The 20,545-nt window shown below is 45.6% G+C and overlaps 1 protein-coding gene across 3 annotated transcripts in view; it reads left to right on the top strand.

Moving 5' to 3' along the window:
- Window positions 1-2,288: 2,288 nt before the first annotated feature.
- Window positions 2,289-20,545, top strand: part of HIVEP1 (HIVEP zinc finger 1) — a 123,430-nt gene continuing 105,173 nt past the window's right edge. The window contains exons 1-2 of one of the 3 annotated variants that reach the window (XM_060244213.1): window positions 2,289-2,481; window positions 9,020-9,149. In XM_060244213.1, coding sequence (XP_060100196.1) covers window positions 9,104-9,149 — 46 coding nt within the window. In that variant the 5' untranslated portion in view covers window positions 2,289-2,481; window positions 9,020-9,103. Of the gene's footprint in view, window positions 2,482-4,281; window positions 4,384-9,019; window positions 9,150-20,545 lie in introns of those variants that run through there. The other 2 variants (XM_060244215.1, XM_060244214.1) reach the window with 2 other exon arrangements.

The raw sequence follows: 20,545 nt of genomic DNA on the forward strand, positions 1-20,545 counted from the left end.
GAGGTGGCCAAACCTGCTTAATATAAGAGCCACATGGAATAAAGGTTAGATGTTTGAGAGCCACAAGACATGAACGTCAGATGTTTGAGAGCCGCGAGGGAGGGAGGGAAGGCAGGCAAATAGATGGGAGAGGGGGCAAGAAAGCAACTTTCACTTAAATACCTTCTCCAAGGTGGCCGGTGGGGTTGGGGTAGGGCTTAGAGAGCCACAAAAATGTGTGAAAGAGCCACATGTGGCTTTGGTATACCCTGGTATAAGCTTTCCTGTACATGCACGTTTCATCAGAAGTGGTTTGCAGTTGCTTGCCTCTGCTAATTACCCTGGCATTCCTTGGGGGTCTCCCATCCAAATACTGGCCAAGGCTTACCCTGCTTAGTTTCCGGGATCTGATGAGATTGGGCCAACCTGGGCTATTCAGGCTAGGACAGGTGGCCCTTTGGGCAGAAGCTTCCAGGAGGGCCCAACTATGCAAGGGTATATGTCAGGGGTGGCCAACGGTAGCTCCCAGATGCTTTTTGCCTACAACTCCCATCAGCCCCAGCCAGCATGGCCAATGGCTGGGGCTGATGGGAGTTGTAGGTAAAAAACATCTGGAGAGCTACTGTTGGCCACCCTTGGTATATGTAGAAGAGAGAGATTGACAAAAACCTGCACAAATAGTTGTTGTAGATAATTTTCTTCTGTCACCCTGCAACCAGTTATTTGCAAAAGAAAAACTGACCATCTGGAAGCATCTGGGATCCCACAGGTGCTGAACAAATACTGAGAAGTTGCAAAAGCCAGTTTTCTGTGAAAGTTCCCTCCTCAGAAAGCAAAGGCTGAAAGTGAATCCTCTCTGTTTGGGTGATCGTTTCTTATTTTAAAACACCCAAATTTGGTAGGACTTTCAGACTACGACATCCCCACAGAATAGACACTAAAAGCCTCTTTAAACCTGAAATTCTCATTGAACATAAGAAGCTGCCTTATACTGAATCAGACCCTTGGTCCAGCAAAGTCAGTATTCTCTACTCAGAATGGCAGCGGCTCTCCAGGGTCTCAAGCTGAGGTTTTTCATGCCTACTTGCCTGGACCCTTTTTAGTTGGAGATGCCGGGGATTGAACCTGGGACCTCCTGCTACCCAAGCAGATGCTCTACCACTGAGTCATCATCCCTCCCAGAACCAGTCCATTCAGATAATCTGTGGTTATCTGCATTATCTGAAAAATATCACGTGGTACTTTCTCTGTGGGCCTATGCCATCTGCCTTGATCCTGTCATAGCTGGATGCACTACGGAGTTGGTATCCATCTCAGCTAACTTCACAAATTTATGTTCTATTCAGGTGTCTGGTGGCAGAATTTATTCAGATATAATACACACTTTGAGTGCATCCTTATCTGTTTGCTATTCCTGCCCTTGAAGATTGATGTCTTGAATGACAATAAATGTTTGCTAACCTATTTAGATTTAAGGCCAGTTACATTAATTTTTTTTTGGTTTTTTGACTAGAGAATCCTAGGCCCCTTGACTTTTCTGGGCATAGGATCTGTGAACATATGAACATATGAAGCTGCCTTATACTGACTCAGACCCTTGGTCCATCAAAGTCAGTATTGTCTTCTCAGACTGGCAGTGGCTCTCCAGGGTCTCAAGCTGAGGTTTTTCACACCTATTTGCCTGGATCCTTTTTTGGAGATGCCAGGGATTGAACCTGGGACCTTCTGCTTCCCAAGCAGATGCTCTACCACTGAGCTACCGTCCCTCCTCCCGTCCCTGTGAATGTACATTAGTTTTGCTTGAAGATCTTGAGTGCACAGTAGAACAAAATTTGAGTCCAGTGGCACCTTTAAGATGAACCCAGTTTAATTCTGAGTATAAGCTTTCATGTGCATGCACTCATTTTGTCCTGCCGCTGCAGTACACAATGTCACTTCGGAAATCTAAAACGTATTGGTGAATCCTAAGGATCCTTGTTTTAAAAAGCAAAAATAGAACAACTAGATCATGAAACACCGGAGTCTGTCAAGCCCTGTGATTAACTGGAAAGGACCCTGTTGCCAGTTTATGTGAGTTTGCAACAGACTCTGAAGTTGCAGCCTTTAAAACTAACAGCACAACTCGGTAGAAAGGCAGGATCTTCATTTTTTTCCCCCCCTTCCTAAAACATGAGAAAAAGCTTGGCAACTTTTTCGAATCAGGACTTCCCAGTAAGAAGGGAGGCTGCGTGATTGAAGCACCCTGGGAGCTCTCTGCGATGCGGAAACGGATGAGCTGGAAAGGGAATTCCCCCCTCCCTCCTTTAGGATTTTTTTTTTTTTTTTAGTTTCACTTCTGGCCTTTCTCGCCCAGCCCGGCGAGGAAACCAGGAAACCCCCTCAGTGACCCCTCCCTCCGTCCAAGTCCCGCCCCTTTCTCCTAGGCAGAGGGGGAAGGGGGCGGGGCCCGGGAGACCCGATGACGTCACCGGGCCCGCTTCCTGCAATAGAAAGTGAGGGAAGGTAAAAGAACCCCTCTTCCCCCCCCCTTTTGCTCCCCCCTTCCCGGCAGGGTGCAGCTCTCGCGCGCGACACTCCCTCCCCCCCAGTGACTGGGGGGGGGGGAGAAGGGCGTGGAAAGAAAGGGAGAAGGGAGGGGAGCAGTAGCGCTTTCCTCAGAGGCAGCCTCTTCTCCCCTTCCCCCGTCGCCTTCTAGCGTTTCCTCACCCATTGACCTTTCTTGTCTCCCCCCCATCTCCCGTGGACCCCCACTGGCTCCTTTCTCCCCCCCCTGTTGCATCCCCCCCCCGCCACCACTCCTGTCTGCGACACGCCCCACACCTGGTCTTCTCCCCTCCCCCTCTTCCCTCTGTCCACCATGTGGCTCCTTTCCCACGCCCCCTTTCCTGCCAGGAATGCGTTGGGGCTCTGCCGGCCGGCCCTGCCACTAGACAAACTAGGCGATTGCCTAGGGCGCCAGCCTTCTAGGTGCACCAAATTGGGCACCCCCATGTGACTCAGTGACCTTTTCATGGGGGGGGGGCGGGTCGCCAGAAGTTAGCCTTGCCTAGGGTGTGAGACAGTCTAGGGCCAGCCGGAGAGGAGGGGCTCACGACTGGTGTGGGGTTTTTCGGGGGGGGGGGATGCGTTTTGAAATGGGGCCACTGGGAAATGGGGGAGGGGCGATAATGGTGAGATACTCCGAGTTGCTGCAAGGGTGCTGGGAGATTCTGTCCTCTCTGCTTGGTGGCTTTGGGCTTCTTTCCCTAGAGGGAAGGAAGACCCGCGTCTGCTGGGGGATCAAGAGGGGGGTCTCCTGGCCGAGGGGTTTTGGGGGGCAGCCCCGTTCATTGGGAGCAGGATTGCTTTGGCAGGCGGGGAAAGGGGGTTCTGGGTCCCTGCAGGCTCCCAAGCAGGGTCTTGGAGAGAGGAAGCGGCTGCGGGAGTCGGGGTAAAGGAAGTTGCGAGGGGAGCAGGGATGTGTGCGGCTGCCGCGCAAGCCAGGCGTTTTGCAAAAGAACCCACTGTGGCTCTGTTTCCTAAGCGAATAAATATGTGGGGCGAGATGCAGCCGAGGCTTGGCAGGAGCAGGAACGGTCTGGCACCCTTGGCAAGGCTAACTTCTGGCGCCCCCCCCCCCCACTGATAATGCCACCGAGTCACATGGGAGGGTGCCCGATTTGGAAGCCGGAGAAGGCTGGCGCCCTAGGCAATCGCCTAGGTTGCCTAGCGGCAGGGCCAGCTCTGGGAGGAAGCCCCGGATTGCGCTGGGCGTGGGGGCCGCGCTGCTCTCCAGGGTGCGCGTTTGGGCTGTAGTTCCTCTGAGCGCTCAGGGCTGCCTGGGGGAGGGAGAGCGAGTTGGCGCCGGAGCCTCCTGACCCCGGGGTCAACGAGCCTGGACCTGGTCTTTCGACTGAAAGCTGGGTCGAGACGATTCCACCTCCCCCTTCCCCTCCGTCCCGATCCCGTGGGGGTTTCACCGGGGCCGGCCCCCCTCCTGTGTCTTTGCTCGCCTACCTGGGAAAACCTCTGGCCATGCCCAGAACCAGGGGCCATGCGTATGAGAGAGAGAGAGAGGGATCTGGATGCGGGGGCGCTCCTGCGTTTGTGTGTGTTTATGCGCTAGGAGGTTGTAGTGAAGTGTGTGTGTGTATGGTCGGGCGGGGGAGGGGGGGAGGCCCTGCCGAGGCAGCGGAGGATGCTGGGCGGGAGGGGGGGGGGAGGTTTAGCGCCGGGTCATGTTTGTGTTGGAGGTTGTCAAGTGGAGGAGGATCCCAGACGCCGCCGCCGCCGCTGCACAGGACTCGCTGCGCTGCCATCCCAGCTGCTGCTGCCGCGGCGGCGGCTGCTGCTTGCTCCTTCCTTGACGCCAGAGCCTCCGCCGCCATCAGCGAAGAGCAGCAGCTCGCGCTGCCTACTGAGCAGGTTTGCTGGGGGGGGGGGGGCGCGATCCCGGAAAGAGGGGGGGGGGAGAGCTGTAGGCGCGCGCGCGCACACCGTGCAAACATCCCCCCCCCTCCCGCTGGGCGGGAGAGGCGCCTCCGTCGCCCGGGCTGAGCCCCCTTTTGCCGCCTTCCCCCCCCCCCCCCCCAGCCCGGCACAAAAGTCTGCCTTCCATAAAGAATGCTGCCGGGCAGGGGAGACGGGGGGATCGGGGGTGGTGGAAAGGGGAGGGGGCTGGCTAAGGCAAAGGCCGGGGAGAGAAGCCCCCGCTGCCTGCATTGTACTCTTGGCGCCTGCTTTTGCATCGGCGTGTGCACCGTGCACGCTCCTCCTGTTTACTCCTGTGCTCGGCCAGCTGCATGCATTTGTTTTTCTCGGGCACTTCCAGGTAGGCTTTCCGCTTTGCTGTGTTGTGAGAAGGAGTAAAGGAGGCATGCCGGAGCGCTCGCTTCCCCTTCCCTCCTCCCTTGGGTCGGGCTCCGTTCGCACTCGCTCTCCGCCAACCTCCTGGCATGTGTACTGTGCTTTGTTCAGTGCAGCGTTGCAGAGGGGTTTTCCCAAGCTCCTCCCTCCTTATTCATTCATATTTTTTTTTTCCTCCTCCCTTTGCAACCGTGTGCCGCGCACAGAGCTCGCCCGTCCTCATTGCGTCTCTCGCATTTCCATCTCCTGCTCTGACGGGAGCTCGTTCGTGACAAGCCGGGTCAGCCCTCCCTGCCCTTCCCCCTTGGGTGAAACGCGGGGAGGAAAGGAGCGCTCGGATCTTTTGCTTATTTGCAAGAGCGGTTGGCCTGCTGCCTGCTATGTGTTTCCTTGGAGTCTGAAAACGGGGAGGGGGGGAGGGAAATCCTACTGGTGGCCGGCGGAAGTACTACTCTGAAAGTGTAAATATTATGTAATGTTATCTCCAAACGTCCCTAATTTCGTTCCATTTTTTAAAATCATTAAGCGTTTAAGCCAGTATTTGTTGTCAGCTGCTGACTCTGGAGGCATTCGGGAACATGGACTGGATTAACTGATGCCATTTCATTCAGATGTCTTCTGGATAGCCATTCCATTCAAATATAATAATCCCAGGAGGGTATCTGTCTTTTGTTTACAAAAAGTAAACAGCAAAAGTGAACAGGAGGCTTGTGGCACTGGAAAGAATATCCCAACATAACCTTTTATTGACCACAGTTTTGTTGGTGAGGTACAGTGAGTGGATCTTCAGTATGCTGTTGTCCTATGCAGGAGGTATTTAAAAACAGCAGTGTAAAGGAGCCATGAAATACAGGAAGTATAGAGTGAAATATAATGAGATAAAATTCATATCACGAAAAGTACAGTGGTTGTATTGAGCTAAGTGTGTGGTTTGAAGGGAGGCCTAGGTTTTGCTAATATAATTAATCAATTATCGTGTGCAATGTTCCCTCTAAGCTGAAGAGTCTTGTGAGCAAAAATTCTACTTTGTGAGCTGCTGGCATTAAAGTTGTGACCTTCTGCATAAATTATTGTGCTCTGAGGTCATTTTTCCTGAGCTAAGACAGAAAGGTGTGAGCTGGAGGCTAAAAATCTGTGAGCTAGCTCATGCTAACTCAGCTAGAGGGAACACTGATCGCCTGGCATTGTGTATGGAATAGCCAGGAGATCCTAAGATTGTCTGACAGTCAGAAGTTCTTTTAGCGTTATATACCACTAGGTGGCAAGTTATACTTGCATTTAAGGCAAGAGATGGTTCAGTGGTGGTTTGCCATTGCCTCTGCATCATGACCCTGGTATTCCTCAGAGGTTGCCCTTCCAAATATTAGCCAAGGCTGACCCTGCTTAGTTTTTGAGATCTGATGAGATCAAGGTAGCCTGGGCTATCCGGGTCGGGATGCTATTATAGTTAACCCAGTGAGATAAAAATCCAAGCTCCCATTTTTGTGCGGGTGCCTCTCTTTGAAGTTCTGTTGTTGAAGGACATATGAACATATGAAGCTACCTTTTACTGAATCAGACCCTCGGTCCATCAAAGTCAGTCTTGGCTACTCAGACTGGCAGTGGCTCTCCGGGGTCTCAAGCTGAGGTTTTTCACACCTATTTGCCTGGACTCTTTTTAGTTGGAGATGCCGGGAATTGAACCTGGGACCTTCTGCTTACCAAGCAGGTGCTCTACCACTGAGCCACTGTGCCTCCCTAAAGTGAGGCTCATCTGTAATAACGTCCTGACAGATTGAAAGAGGTTTTTGCTGGTTTCTGAATATTGCAGTTTTTAATGTCAGACTTGCATCCACTTATTTGTTTTTTTCCTTCATAAGGAGCAGAAGAGCAAAGCATAAGGGACTGAAAAGTACATATACAGTGCTCCAAACTATGTGAAAGTACAGTGGTTGTACTAAAATCTTTTCCCTTTAAAAGTTCAGTATCGGTGTAAAAATATGCATACTCAGTTTAAGCTGTGGGAATTAGCTCCCTGAACTGCCCAATATGGTGGAAATATATTCTATGAAATATGAAACACAAGAGACTGTAAAAGTACATATATAATGCTCCAGACTTTTAAAGGGAAAAGATCCTCTTAGTTTGGAGCATTATATATGTACTTTTACAGTCTCTTGTGTTTCATATTCGGTCTTTGACCACAGACCATATGCTATGATAGAATATGGAATATATTTGCATCATGTTGGGCAGTTCAGAGATTTTTGGTATGAGTACCTGTTAGATGGTCTGTTGTTCAGTGTATTTTTTTTGCTGTGTTCCTTTAACACTGAATACCTATATTGGATGTTACCATATTAAGGCACAGGCTGAATGCCTGTAACTATTATTTTTCTGAAAGTGACCTGTGGTTCAAACTGATAAGTGTTCTTTGAAACACTCATCATTTCTTTTAACCTGGGAAATGGCTCATCATGATGACCTATAAACTGTATTGCCCAGAGCCGAAGTTGTACAGCTGAAAAAGCCACACAGTGATATTCCGGTGATCCACCGGTAGGCCATTGCTCGCATTGGCACAGTTAGAGATGAGATGTATTGAAGGCAGGACCAGGGGTGTCTGGTGGTTTTCTCCTCTTTAAAACGTTAAGTGAGAAATGCATGTGCTGCTAAGCACGCTTAAAGCAATGTGGTGAATGCATTCTGGTTTGTTTTTCGTAGCTTGGTGTGGTAGTTTGTATGTTCTTTCAAGGGTTGCTATATTTTTCTTATAGGCATTCTGACCTTTAACAAACCTGATGTGTAGGTGTTCTGCAGTTAGCTCATATCTCCGTGCTGGGGAAAACACTACCTGTTGGATATCTGCCTCATGCTGCTGATAACGGAACCCTGCTAGAAAAGTGACAGCTTTTGGACTGCCAGGTCTGTGGTAAAAGAAGGGCTGTAACTCGGTGATAGACTTACATTGATGTGGATCCTGTTCCAGGGGTCAGCAGTCTGCTGGTCCAGGTCAACAGACTAGAAAGCATCCATCTGTCACCCTGGAACAGGGGACCACAACACAGTGCTCATGGGCAGCATGGTGCCCACTAATGCCTTTTCCGGCACCTGCCATGGGATTGTAGGAAGTAGGTGGGGTTATGTAGAGCTTTTGCCCAGCAGTGCTTCTGATTGGCTATTGGAGATTTGATTGGCTATACACATTTTTTAAAATGTTGTTTTGTCAGCCAACACAGCATACGTATCTGCACTGTGTTGTTGAAATTAAGCTGTGGCAATCATTTGGTGGCCGGCTCCACCACCTGTGGCGGCCATTTTGTTGCTACACCCACCATGCCAGGTCAGAATTCCAGATGTGGCTGCAGGCTCAAAAAAGATTAGGGACCTCTGCTCTGGAGAACAGAGCACAGAATTGGATGTTGGACTAGGTTAGATAAGTGGTTTGATTTTAATATGAAATCACTCTTATTTCCACTGTAGTAAATATCCAGCTTATGGGACATTTTATTATACAACATGTGGCCTTTCTCTAAGCTTGCCTGGTACATCTGGTTGACAGCTGGATCTGAGGGTACTTTGGTTTGAGCCAGCAAAGACAGTTCTTGTGTTCTTAGCATGAGTACTTGTAATTAGCTACATTAAGTTTGGAATACAGAAGACCCACTGAAAGCTAAAACAAAGCACTTTCATTTTATAGTGAGAATGTGCTCTTGTCTGCCAATAGTTTCATTAGATATGGGCTGCAACATTAGGATCACTTTGGTTATTACTTAGAGAGTTGCTCACTGTGGATTTTTCTGAATAATTGATTTCAGTAGAGCTGGGCTAGGGTATTGCAAAGTTGCTACTGTGTGCGTTACAGTTGTGGTTTGTTGGGAGGGCTTGGTAATTTATAAAAAAAACATGTTAAGCAGTAATTACGAAGCTCTGTCATTATTTCAATTGTAATCCTGACTTTGTAAATCTTACTGAGGGCTCTAGGAAAAATTCAATCAATGTGATTTTAAATGGTGCTGTTTGCCACTTACTTTTTGTCTGAACTCAAGAGTATGGAGTTGCATGTTTTCCATGCAAAATATACCTCCAAACATAGCTGACTAATATAGGTTCATCTGGTTCCAAATTGTTACATTCATAAATGGCATGGCACTTCTCAGTTTGTCCCTTGTGGCTATATCTAATTCCACCCTCCCCTTTCTTTTTCCTCCTCCAGTATGTGGATTAACTGACCCCACTGGGATGTTTATGGAGCTGCTTTTGGTCTGTTCTCCATTGCTGGAAAATCGTCTATGACTGGATGAGAATGCCTCGAACAAAACAAATAAATCCTAGAAATCTGAGAGGTAAGAAAGAAGTTCTGTTACAGGAGGGCTGCAGAAGTTTTTCTTGCTAGGTATAGCAATTTCGATTAAACACTGAATGAAGTTTGTACCATTTTTGAGATGGGACCATTGTTGAGTTTTCTGTGTTGGTAGTACCATATAAATTGTCGGACATGAAGGAGAGTACTGTAACGGGATCCAAAATGGTTCTGATACCTGTTGTTCTTTGAGATTAGCATGACAGCTATAGTTGTAATCAGGGGTGGAATTCTAGCAGGAGCTCCTTTGCATATTAGACCATGATTTAGCCAATCCTCCAAGAGCTTATAAAAAATAACCTTGTAAACTCTTGGAGGATTGGCTACATCAGGGGTGTGTGGCCTAATATGCAAAGGAGCTCCTGCTAGAATTCCACCCCTGCTTGTAATCACTATAAAAACCCCACAGAAGGCTAGAATTATACTTAAGAGTAGGAATTCCTAGGCTGTTTTTCAATTAACAATGGTAATACAGACTCCCTCCGTCTTAAGCAGCTCACTTCCAGAATTTGGAAGAGGCCTTCTTTTCAGTTGTATTTAAGATGTAAGGGGAGAGGGGGGAAATCTAGCATGCATTCAAGGGTTGTGGCTTCTTTCCCTCCAAACCTATCTTTCTCTTTCAGCAGGCCTGCTCTCTATCTCTCTGTCTCCCTCTCCTGCCCTGCCACTCCCCCCCCCCCACTTTCAGACTGCTTGTAAAAGTTTTTCTTGGTTTAAATAGACATTTGTAGTTTGATAAGGGGAGTTGCCAAAGAGGAGGCCAGCAGGAAAACTGGCGTGTCCTGATGGTGCTTTTATCAGTTAACAAGGAATGTGTTCGTTGATGGTGTTTTTGGTTTTTAATTACCAGGTTGTTGTTTTTTTAACAGCCTTAAGATGGCTATTTGTTCTGATAACTTCCATCTCAATGTAGCTGAAGAAGTATGTGTGCACAGGGGTGGAATTCTAGTAGGAGCTTCTTTGCATATTAGGCCGCAAACCCCTGATATAGCCAATCCTCAAGAGCTTATGAGGCTCTTTTTTGTAAGCTCTAGGAGAATTGGCTGCATCGGGGTGTGTGGCCTACTATGCAAAGGAGCTGCTGCTAGAATTCCACCCCTGTGCGTGCGCATGAAAGCTTATACCTTGAATAAAACGTTATTGGACTTAAAAGGTGCCACTGGACTTGGGTTCTTTCTTTCTTTCTTTCTTTCTTTCTTTCTTTCTTTCTTTCTTTCTTTCTTTCTTTCTTTCTTTCTTTCTTTCTTTCTTTCTTTCTTTCTTTCTTTCTTTCTTTCTTTCTTCCTTCCTTCCTTCCTTCCTTCCTTCCTTCCTTCCTTCCTTCCTTCCTTCCTTCCTTCCTTCCTTCCTTCCTTCCTTCCTACCAACATGGCTACTCACCTGAATCTATCCCCAAAATAAGTCTTAAAGGTGCCACTGGACTTTTAGTTTGTTCTGTTTTGGGGATAGTTGATCTAAATAACTGCATTTTAAAAGTAAATTAGAGGTTTTGTTAATGTTGTAAATATCCCACTACTCAAACATTGCCTTTGAATGAAGCGGAAATCTCTGCACGGGGCTTGTTAGAACTCTCTGTGTAAGAACTTCTCTCTTAAACAAGAATTCTGTATTGTCAGTTTTTCCACTGAGGACTGTGTTTCCACTTTAATTGGCAGGTTCTCCCCCCCCTTCAAGTGGGAAAACACTAGACCAACTAAAGTAGAACAAATTTACCACTAATATCTCTGATCTGTCTTCACATTTTCCATTTGTACTTAGTAGAATATCGCTAAATAATGTTAAGTGTCTAACAGTGCAGTCCTAGGCATTTACTTTGAAGTAAGTTTGGCTGGATGCATTAAAACTTATTTTTTGTAACTGCATAGGATTGCAACTCAGTTCATGATTTCCTGACAGTTCTCATGGCATATTGTAGATCTTGCAGTATTTTTAGTTCTCTGTCTGGTTGAAAAATAACTGCTGAGGTAAGGATATCCAACTTCAAATAGTTTCTGGTTCCTAAAATACAGTGTTTGTAAAGCAGCACAGCCTTTATATACTAGATATCTTTTGTCAGTTGTTCTTGCCTCTACCTTCCTTCCCTTCCTTTGCCGACATTTTAGCAAATTTTAGATTGTAAGCTCCTTTGGGCAGGGACCTTTCATCTCGAGCATGCATATTGATAGTCCTGTAGAAATAAACACCTAACATTTTATTACATGGGAAAATTCTGCATAATGTTAGACTGTGGTCATATATTCCATGAAATGATGTATGTATGTTCTCTGGGTTCTAGAAGGGTTAGTATTTTGCATTTTCCAGGAAAAGCTGAATTGAAAGCTCTTTTCCTTCCTCTCCTGTGGGAATCAGTGGTGTTTTCCATCTTCATTTAGGAGGATTACCTCTATAGCCCCCCCCCCCCACTGACCCAGTGACTAATATAACCATGGCTATAGTTTTTTTTTTAAACGACTTTCTCTTTATGATAGCATGTGAGTTTCACTTGTTTTAATTTTAAAAATGTTTTGCAACATGGTTGGACGGTTCCCAGGGTTTGGGAACAGAAGACAAGAGAAACTCTGTAGAATTCTCTCTGGGTGTATAGTTGGATTTACCTGGCTTTTTTGTTAATAATTTATTGCGGTTGTTTCATACTTAAGTTCACTGTTGTGCAAGTCTTGCTCCTTGACACAATTCCGTCAGATTAAGGACTGCTTCATTTGGGTAGGGGCCAGATCCATAGAAGCTGAGCAGTCTGGGAATGGAAGCGTTCCACGGTGACATATTGGCAACCAAGGAAGGCAGGAGTGTTTCCCCTTACCTGGCTTCCACCAGGTAAGAAGGGGTGCCTCTTGATGTATTTGGCCTGCAGAGCTTTGGGGCATTGCCAGATCAGAACTAAGGGATAACATATCCCGAAGATCACTGTAGTGACCTGGAGATATACCTGACATCTATTCATTTTGCAAGACCTTGAAGAGCATCTAAGTCTCTCTTGCTCAGTTTTTTTTGTGTGTGTGCACAATCCTAAACAGAGTCAGGGCTCATTTTGTAGCAGGAGCTCCTTTGCATATTAGGCCGCACACCCCAAATGTAGCCAATCCTCAAAGAGGTTACAGTAGACCCTGTAACAAGAGCCCTGTAAGATCTTGGAGGATTGGCTACATCAGGGGTGTGTGACCCAATTTCCAAACGAGCTCCTGCTACAAAATGAGCCTGAACAGAATTAGGCCCTTCTTAGTTGGTTTATTTCAGTAAACTTAGAAAGGCATAACTCTGCTTAGGATTGCACTGTTTGTTTCTTTGCTGGGCAGCATCGCAAGGGACAGGCATGCACGGGTGGAATTCTAGCAGGAGCTCCTTTGCATATTAGGCCACACATCCCTGATGCAGCCAGTCCTCCAAGAGCTTACAGTGTGCCCTGTATAAGAGCCCTAGAAGCTCTTGGAGGCTTGGCTACATCAGAGGTGTGTGGTCTAATATGCAAAGGAGCTCCTGCTAGAATTCCACCCCTGCAGGCATGCCATTTTTAATCAGGGCAGGGCTCTGATCCAAATAAGAGGGTACCCCTTCTCTGTTACATTATCGGGGTGTGCCATTGCCCAAATAAAAAGCATGTCTTCCAGCACTCTCATCCTTTTCTGCTGGGGCTACCCTATGGGGGCTTGAGAAAGCCTCTGGAGCAGGGGTGGCCAAACTTGCTTAACATAAGAGCCACATTGAATAAACATCAGATGTTTGAGAGCCACAAGTCAGGAAGAAAGGAAGGAAGGAGAATAGCTAAGAGAGGGAAGGGAGAGAGGTGAAAAGAAAACAACTTTAAATACATACTCCAAGCTGCTGGCTGGCTGGCTTGGCTTGGAGAAGTGATTCAAAGAGAGAAATGCCTTCTCCGAGTCAGCTGGTGGGGTGGTGGGGGCTTCAAGAGCCACACTGTGCATGAAAGAGCCACATGTGGCTCCCGAGCCACAGTTTGGTCATCCCTGCTTTGGAGGATCATAAGTGGCACCAATTGCAAGAGAAACTGGCAAAGATATATTAACAGCCGTAATGGGAAATGTTACTACTGTGGAGAAGATCTGCTTGCCTCTACCATATGTGGTGGAAATGTCTAAGACATCTGCTTTTGGAGAAACAATCTCAAATGATTTCTCTAGGAGCTTTGGCTGTTAACATTTCATGCTCTGCAGAATTACTGCTCTTGAATTATGTGGCAGGATATCCTAAGAGATATTGTTCTGTATTCTGCCTGATTAGTTTTTTGCTTGCCATTGGAATAAGTCTTCAACTCCTGGGGAAAAAATGAATGGTTGGAAAAGCTTCTTTTGTATGATTAGACTAATGTTTTTTTCTAAGATCTTAAATTTAGAGAGTGGATACAAATGATTTAGTGTATGGAAAATTTTAATGGAAATTAGAATCCAATTTATGGCAGCTATTTGTAGAGAGATATAAATGTTTTTGAAGATTATGGCTTTTTAATGTAAGTATAATTGGAATGTGATCTCTGGAAGTTTTGGCATAGAAATAAATTTGGAAGATGGGAGCCCTTCTTTGCAAATTAGTTGTTGATGCTTGAACATTTTTTGACCAATAAATTGAGAGGTGGCCCTTTTTCAGGGGTACATGGTTAAAAAGCTAATGGCCTTTTACGAATTAATTATTATTTATTTTGGTCAACACTAGACCGAAAGGAAACCCTTCAGTGGGGGATGGAAAAGAGATGGACATTTTAAGTAAGCCTAAGAATATAAGGACTTCTAAAACCTTGAGTCCAGTGGCACCTTTAAGACCAATAGTTTTATTCAAGGTATAAGCTTTCATGTGCATGCATACTTCTTCAAATCTGAAGAAGTGTGCATGCACATGAAATCTTATACCTTGAATAAAACTTGGTTGGTCTTAAAGGTGCCACTGGACTTTGCTGTTCCAGACCAACACGGCTAGCCACCCGAATCTGTTTTAAAATCTTGTTATTCTAATTAGAAAACCAGAAAAGCTCCAGTTCCAATATAAGTGTGTTTCAGTGCTGGAGTGAACATACTGGTGAGCATCTTGATGCAGCCCCATCTGTGTTTGCAATGGATCAGGTCTAGGACGCTGTACTGCAAAATCTGTGCCTGTAGGAAAATATTTAGCCCCATTAAGATCAATATTTTTCTTTCCAGTATTGACATATGCATTCTGTTCATGGAGCCCTTTCAGGCTAGGACCTAGCAGCATGTGTATGTAAGCTGTAAAGAGGAGGAATAGCCAGGGGAGAAAAAGATACCTGCTTTACCCATCTGGGGACTGGCACTATCCCAGGGGTGGCCAAACTGTGGCTCAGGAGCCACATGTGGCTCTCGAAGTCCCCACTGCCCTGTTGGCTGGCATGGAGAAGGCATTTGTCTCTTTAAATCACTTCTCCAAGCCAAACCAGCTGACGACTTGGAGAATGCATTTGAAGATAAAGTTGCTTTCTTTCCACATCTCCCTCCTCCATCTATTTGCCTGCCTGCTTCCTTCCTTGTCTTGTGGCTCTCAAACATCTGATATTCATGTCTTGTGACTCTCAAACATCTGACATTTATTCTATGTGGCTCTTACGTTAAGCCAGTTTGGCAACTTCCGCACTGCCCTCTGGAGGCAGGACAGAACTTAGAGGCATGATGGGAACCTGCAGTCCACAATATTTTTATGAAATGATTCTCAAGGGGGTAGGTGTGGACCTTGGATATTATTGTAATGCAGTTCTTTTGCAAAGTGCTCCAAGTATTTCCTGTGATGTATTGAGTACAGCAGTCTGATAAAGTAGGTCAGTGTTGTCCTTCTCATTCCACTGGTTTGGGACGGTGAGCAATAGCTGCCAGTCTGTAGTTTTTTAATGAGTATGTGGTTGACATTAGACTTCGGTATTCCTATGCATATGTATTTGGAAGCAAGTCCCGTTTACTTCAATAGAGCTTACCATCAAGCGTGCATAAGATATGCATCCTTTAAACTATTTTCATTTATTGCATACTTTTAATCATTATCTGGCATCAGTTCCTGTAGCTTTCATGAAGATTGCTGTAGTCTAGATCAGTGGCCCCCAACCTTTTTGGCACCAGGGGCCAGTTTTGTGGAAGACCATTTTTCCGCGGACCGGTGGGATTGGGGGTGCTGGGGTTTTTGCTGCCCCAGGCTGCCTTCAAGCCCACACCCCATCCCTGCCCCACCATGGGGGTCTTTAAGTGAGGAGTAGACAAAGGTCTCTGCCTCACTCTGCGGCCCAGTTGCTAACAGGCCACAGACCGGTACCAGTCCGGGGGTTGGGGACCCTTGGTCTAGATGTTTTATACAAAATCTTGAAGGTTTCTTCTGACGTAAAATTGTTGTGATTTAAACTATTCCTTTCATTCTGTAGGTTTTCACTTTCCTGGTGAGCTTCCCCCCACAACAGTCAAAGGCCGAAACGTAGAAGAATATGTGAATAATTCAAATATGAATAGGAGAATTAAAATGTCAGTGGTATGGGTTTTAGAGGAGATTGCTAGATTCACTGAAGCTTTCTAGATAGCATTATAAATGTCTTTGAATGCAAATACTCAGTTTTTTCAAATGGTAAAATTAGGCTTCTGCCTAATAGTGATCGATCAGAATAGTCGTGCTTATAATTCTCATTTCTCTTGCTCCTCCCCTTTATACATTTCATACTACAGTATATGTCGTTCCTAATTAGTGAAGTGTGTTGCTTATGGAAAGAAATAGTAATAGCACAAGCTGATTTACGAACCAAAGTTCATCACAAACTGGGCCTACTTTTCCCATGAATGACCCATGAACGGAACCATTTTTTCTTGGAGTTTCATGTGGTTCATGGGAGCACTTCATGGACCAGACATGCTGGTGCCAATAAATCAATTCTCAAGGCTGGGAGGGTGGGGGGATGGATTTCTGCAACCTTGGAAACACCTATCTTAGGTCTCCAAAGAAGACTATCAGAGGCAGAGAGGGAAGGAATTGAACGTCTGTGAACAGTGTTGGTGCTTCAGAGCTCTGAGGCACCTGTCTCTCTGCTATAACCAGGTGGGTTCCTTGGCTGAGGACCCACACATTCCCCCTCAAATGGGATTTTTGTCCACTTGGGAAAGTTATCTGGTTGGGTCAGGGCTCTGACTCATCACATGTCCCTCTGCTATAGCCAGGCAGTGTGGCAAAGCCTGTGGGTTCTTTGGCTGAAGATCCACACAATCCCCCCCTGAGTAGGATTTTGTGCACCTAGTCCAGCTGAGAAGATGTCTGGTGGGGTCAGGACTCTGACCCTCCAGCTGTCTCTGTGTTACAACCAGGCAGAGGGGTGAAGCCAGTGGTTTCCTCAGTTAAGGACCCACCCTCCCACCTAATTGTCAGCGCCCCTCTGTGCCATGAAGGTGAGAGTGGGGGCCAAGGGTGCTTGGGGGAAGTCCACCCCTCCGTCCCAGAGACCTCCATCTCTGTGGGACAAGTCCATCCTGGTTCCCAGCTGTAGTGGTGTTTTACCAGGCGTCTCAGAGGCAGAGCTTCTTTCGCCTCAGTGTGCTCTTGGCGATAGACTTGGAGGCACAAAAGCTATTAATGCTGCCAAACTGGAGGAATCTGAGGGTGGTGAATTAGGGGGTGGTGGGAAAACTCCTATCCCCTCCACGTCCCAGCTCCTTAGAGCTGCTCCCACCTCCAGTCTGCTCCTGCATCAATCCTCCCAGCCCACACCACACCACAGTGGCTAAGCCCTCTGGCCTGCCCTGATTTTGTGTCTCCATTTCCAGGCCACACTTTGGGAGCACTTCCACACCTTCTCCAATGACCCCACCCTTCCCAACAACCTCTAAGTGTGGGCCTCCCCAGTGACCCAAGAGGATACTGGTGCTGTCAAACAAAAGGTTAACGGTGGTTATGGACTGTGAACACCCATTAACCTCCATGAACCAGCATTCTTGCTCATCCCTCATCTTGCTGCAAAGTAATACTCTTGCACTCAAGGTAATAGTTTGGACTACATAAAAGATTGTTGTTTTGTGGGGAATTTTCAAATAGAAGTGTGTATGGGTATGGCAGTTATATTTATTAGAGAATATGTCTACATTACATATAACTTTTTTTGCATATAATTCTATATTCCAGAATTTTTTTCATGAAACTAGACATACTTCTAGGCTTTCAGGAACACTGGGGAAAGAGTTAAATTGCATTCAGAAAATTTTAATAGGGTTATTTCTTTTTGTGGTTCATGCCTCATGAGAATCATAAAGACTTTGTTGGTAGTGAAGCAGAAGAAATAATGAGTAACAGTTTCCCTGAGTGTTGGAAAAGTACATTTTAACATTGTGAATAAATTTAAATTTCCTAAATAACTTGCTGACTAATAATTTTTAATGATATTTTTAAAGAAAAACTTGGAAAAATAGGGTGCCAGGGTTTTTGTTTTTTTTTTTTTGCTAGGGTCTGAAGAAGTACATTGTGTCCTCTTCTCTTTTTCCCTGAAGAGAATCTGAGCAAATATAAATTTTAGTGGGCAGCAAGGATAGCACTGAAAAAGGCGACTTCAGTCGCCAAACGAGTAGTTTTGAAATACTCCCTTTGAAGTCAGTAAGCGGCTACCAGTAAAATCCTTAGTAGATTTATACCCTTCAAAGACACTTGAGGCTTCTGGGTTTAGAAAGGTATAACTCTGTTTAGGATTGCACAGTAAGAGTGTAAACGCAGAAGTGGTGTGGCTCTTACCTCACTTCATCAACAGCAACACAAAAACTAACTTAGAACAGGGGTTAAAATAGATCCAAGCGTGTAGCCATGTTGGTCTGAAGCAATAGAATAAAGTTAGAGCCCAGTGGTACCTTTAAGACCAACAAAGTTTTATTCAAGGTATGACCTTTTGTGTGCAAGCACGCTTCTTCTGACAAAACGAGATGGAAGAAAACCATTCAGACAGGGTTGAAAAGCAAATTAGGATATAACATGATGATGACATTTTGAGACAAAACAGGAACAACAAGGCAAGTGTACAGGGTCAACAGATGTAGAAGAAGAAGAAGATATTGGATTTATATCCCGCCCTCCACTCCGAAGAGTCTCAGAGCGGCTCACAATCTCCTTTACCTTCCTCCCCCACAACAAACACCCTGTGAGGTGGGTGGGGCTGGAGAGGGCTCTCACAGCAGCTGCCCTTTCAAGGACAACCTCTGTGATAACTATGGCTGACCCAAGACCATTCCAGCAGGTGCAAGTGGAGGAGTGGGGAATCAAACCCGGTTCTCCCAGATAAGAGTCCGCACACTTAACCACTACACCAAACTGGATCCAATTAAGGGAGAACAAGGGTTGAACCAATAAATGTGTCAAAATAGGAGATAAGTGTGTAAGAGATTTTTTTTTCTAACTGTGGGAGGTTAACCGAGATTCCTTTACAAGGCTCCATTTGCCTCCCTTCAAGAGTGAAGGTAACAAACAGCATTTTTGTTTTGTTTTAGTTGGGTTGAGGTGCAGTATATTTCAAGTTTCTTTGCATTACATTACAATCACTATATGTTGTTCTAAATAGTGTATCATTCTGCTGTTGAAGCGTGCTGGCTGACTTGGAGCCACTCACTCTCAGCCGAAGCTACCTCACAGGGTTCTTCTGAGAACAAAATGGAGGAAGGCCTAATGTTGTAAGCCACTTTGGGTCCCTATTATGGAAAAAAGTGAGGTATAAATAAATAAACTTACATAGCCTGCCTTGACTGAGCCCAACTTGGCGGGGAGGGTGGGGTTTAAATTGAATAAAATAAAATAAAAAATAAAATAAAATTGACTTGGTACAGCAGAAGTGTTTGGTGCTGTTCAAAATACTGCCGTTGTGTCCCCCAGTTACGCAGTGTCCCTTGGCTCTCCTTGGAAAAGAAGCCCCTGAAGGAGGCCAGAGGAACATGCCAGGTAAAAATAAATTTGCAGCAGTGTTCCCTCTGAGTTAGTGTGAGCTAGTTCACAGGGGTTTTTTTTAGCTCTGGCTCACACATTTTTGTCTTAGCTCAAGAAGGATGGCCCCAGAGCAAACTAATTTATGCAGTAGCCAAATTGCCCACTCAGAACTTTAATGCCATTAGCAAATGAAGTAGAATTTTTGCTCACAAGACTCCACAGCTTAGAGGGAGTATTGATTGGCAGTGTGAGAAAACACCACATTTTTAAAATTAAGAAGCTTCTTTGTTTTTATTACGTCCTTCCAGATAACTTTGCCTGTAGTGTAACTGTCCTGCAGCATAAGTTAGGGTGAGAGTCAGCGCATGGCCCAAGTTTGTCCAGTGAGATTTGTGGCCAAACAGAGGTTTGAACCCTTGGTTTCCCTAATCTGCAGTGCACCTCCACACTGCTTCTCGTTGTTCCAAAATGTAGTTGCGGTACACTAATGCACATTATTCTTGTAAGCTTTAACTGTGTATACAACCCTGAATAATGTGGTTTGGCAGTTTGCTGCTAATGATAGACTTCAGCTTCTGCGATACAAACAGAAGTTTGCTTAGGCAGTATCTAAGGCCTGGCAAATGAAACAGGGTCATGGAGGCTCAGGGCTGCTAAGAGCCATCATGGGCCCCCAGACAAAAATTCCATCTGCCCCCTATGACCCTGATCCAAAACAAATATAACAAAACAAATCACTTGTCTTTCTGTTCCTGTGAGCAGAATAATAATTGTTACCTGGGAATAAGCCCCGTTGAACTGAGACATCCGTCTCTCTCCACCAGTATTAAACTGCAAGAAGGCTTTAGAAATATTTCTATTAAGCTGGAAAACAAACAAACCAACAAACTCACAGGATGCTTAATGGGGGAAGCTAAATTGGGGAGATGTAAGAAGTTGGTTTCATCACCCAGGGAGAGGAGGCAGGTGAGCTGAGTCTTCAAATGGTATTGCCTTCCTACATTAACATTAACTTTAGAAAGTGATTTTAGTTCCTGGATGCTAAAATCCATTTAGCTCTAGTTCTATTTTCCCATCCCATCCCATCCCCTCCCCTCTTCTACTTCTGCTGCCTCCTTAAAGAGGAAGGAAAAAGCAGGAACAGGTTGGGTAACTGAAATTACCCTGGAAGTAATTTCCGCAGTGTTCGAATCCATGTTTCTGATCAGGTTGAAGGAGAGATCTTTGGAAGTTCAAAGGATCCAGAATTGCCTAAATCTTTTGAAAGCGATCCTAAACAGGTATCCATAGCAAGTTTCCTGTTCTCCTTGCTTATGAGCTTTTTAAAACTTTGCAAAATTAATTACAAGATGTCATAGATTCAGAGCATGCATTTTAATGAGAATTACCATTGGTTTTCTGCCTTACTAAACAAACGTTTGTTCAATTTGTATAGCAATATTAGCAGACTGAGAATTCACTTTATGCATCTGATAAAATCAGTTCTAGCGACAGAATCTG

The sequence above is a fragment of the Heteronotia binoei genome, chromosome 7 (genome assembly GCF_032191835.1).
Source record: "Heteronotia binoei isolate CCM8104 ecotype False Entrance Well chromosome 7, APGP_CSIRO_Hbin_v1, whole genome shotgun sequence".
Taxonomy (NCBI): domain Eukaryota; kingdom Metazoa; phylum Chordata; class Lepidosauria; order Squamata; family Gekkonidae; genus Heteronotia; species Heteronotia binoei.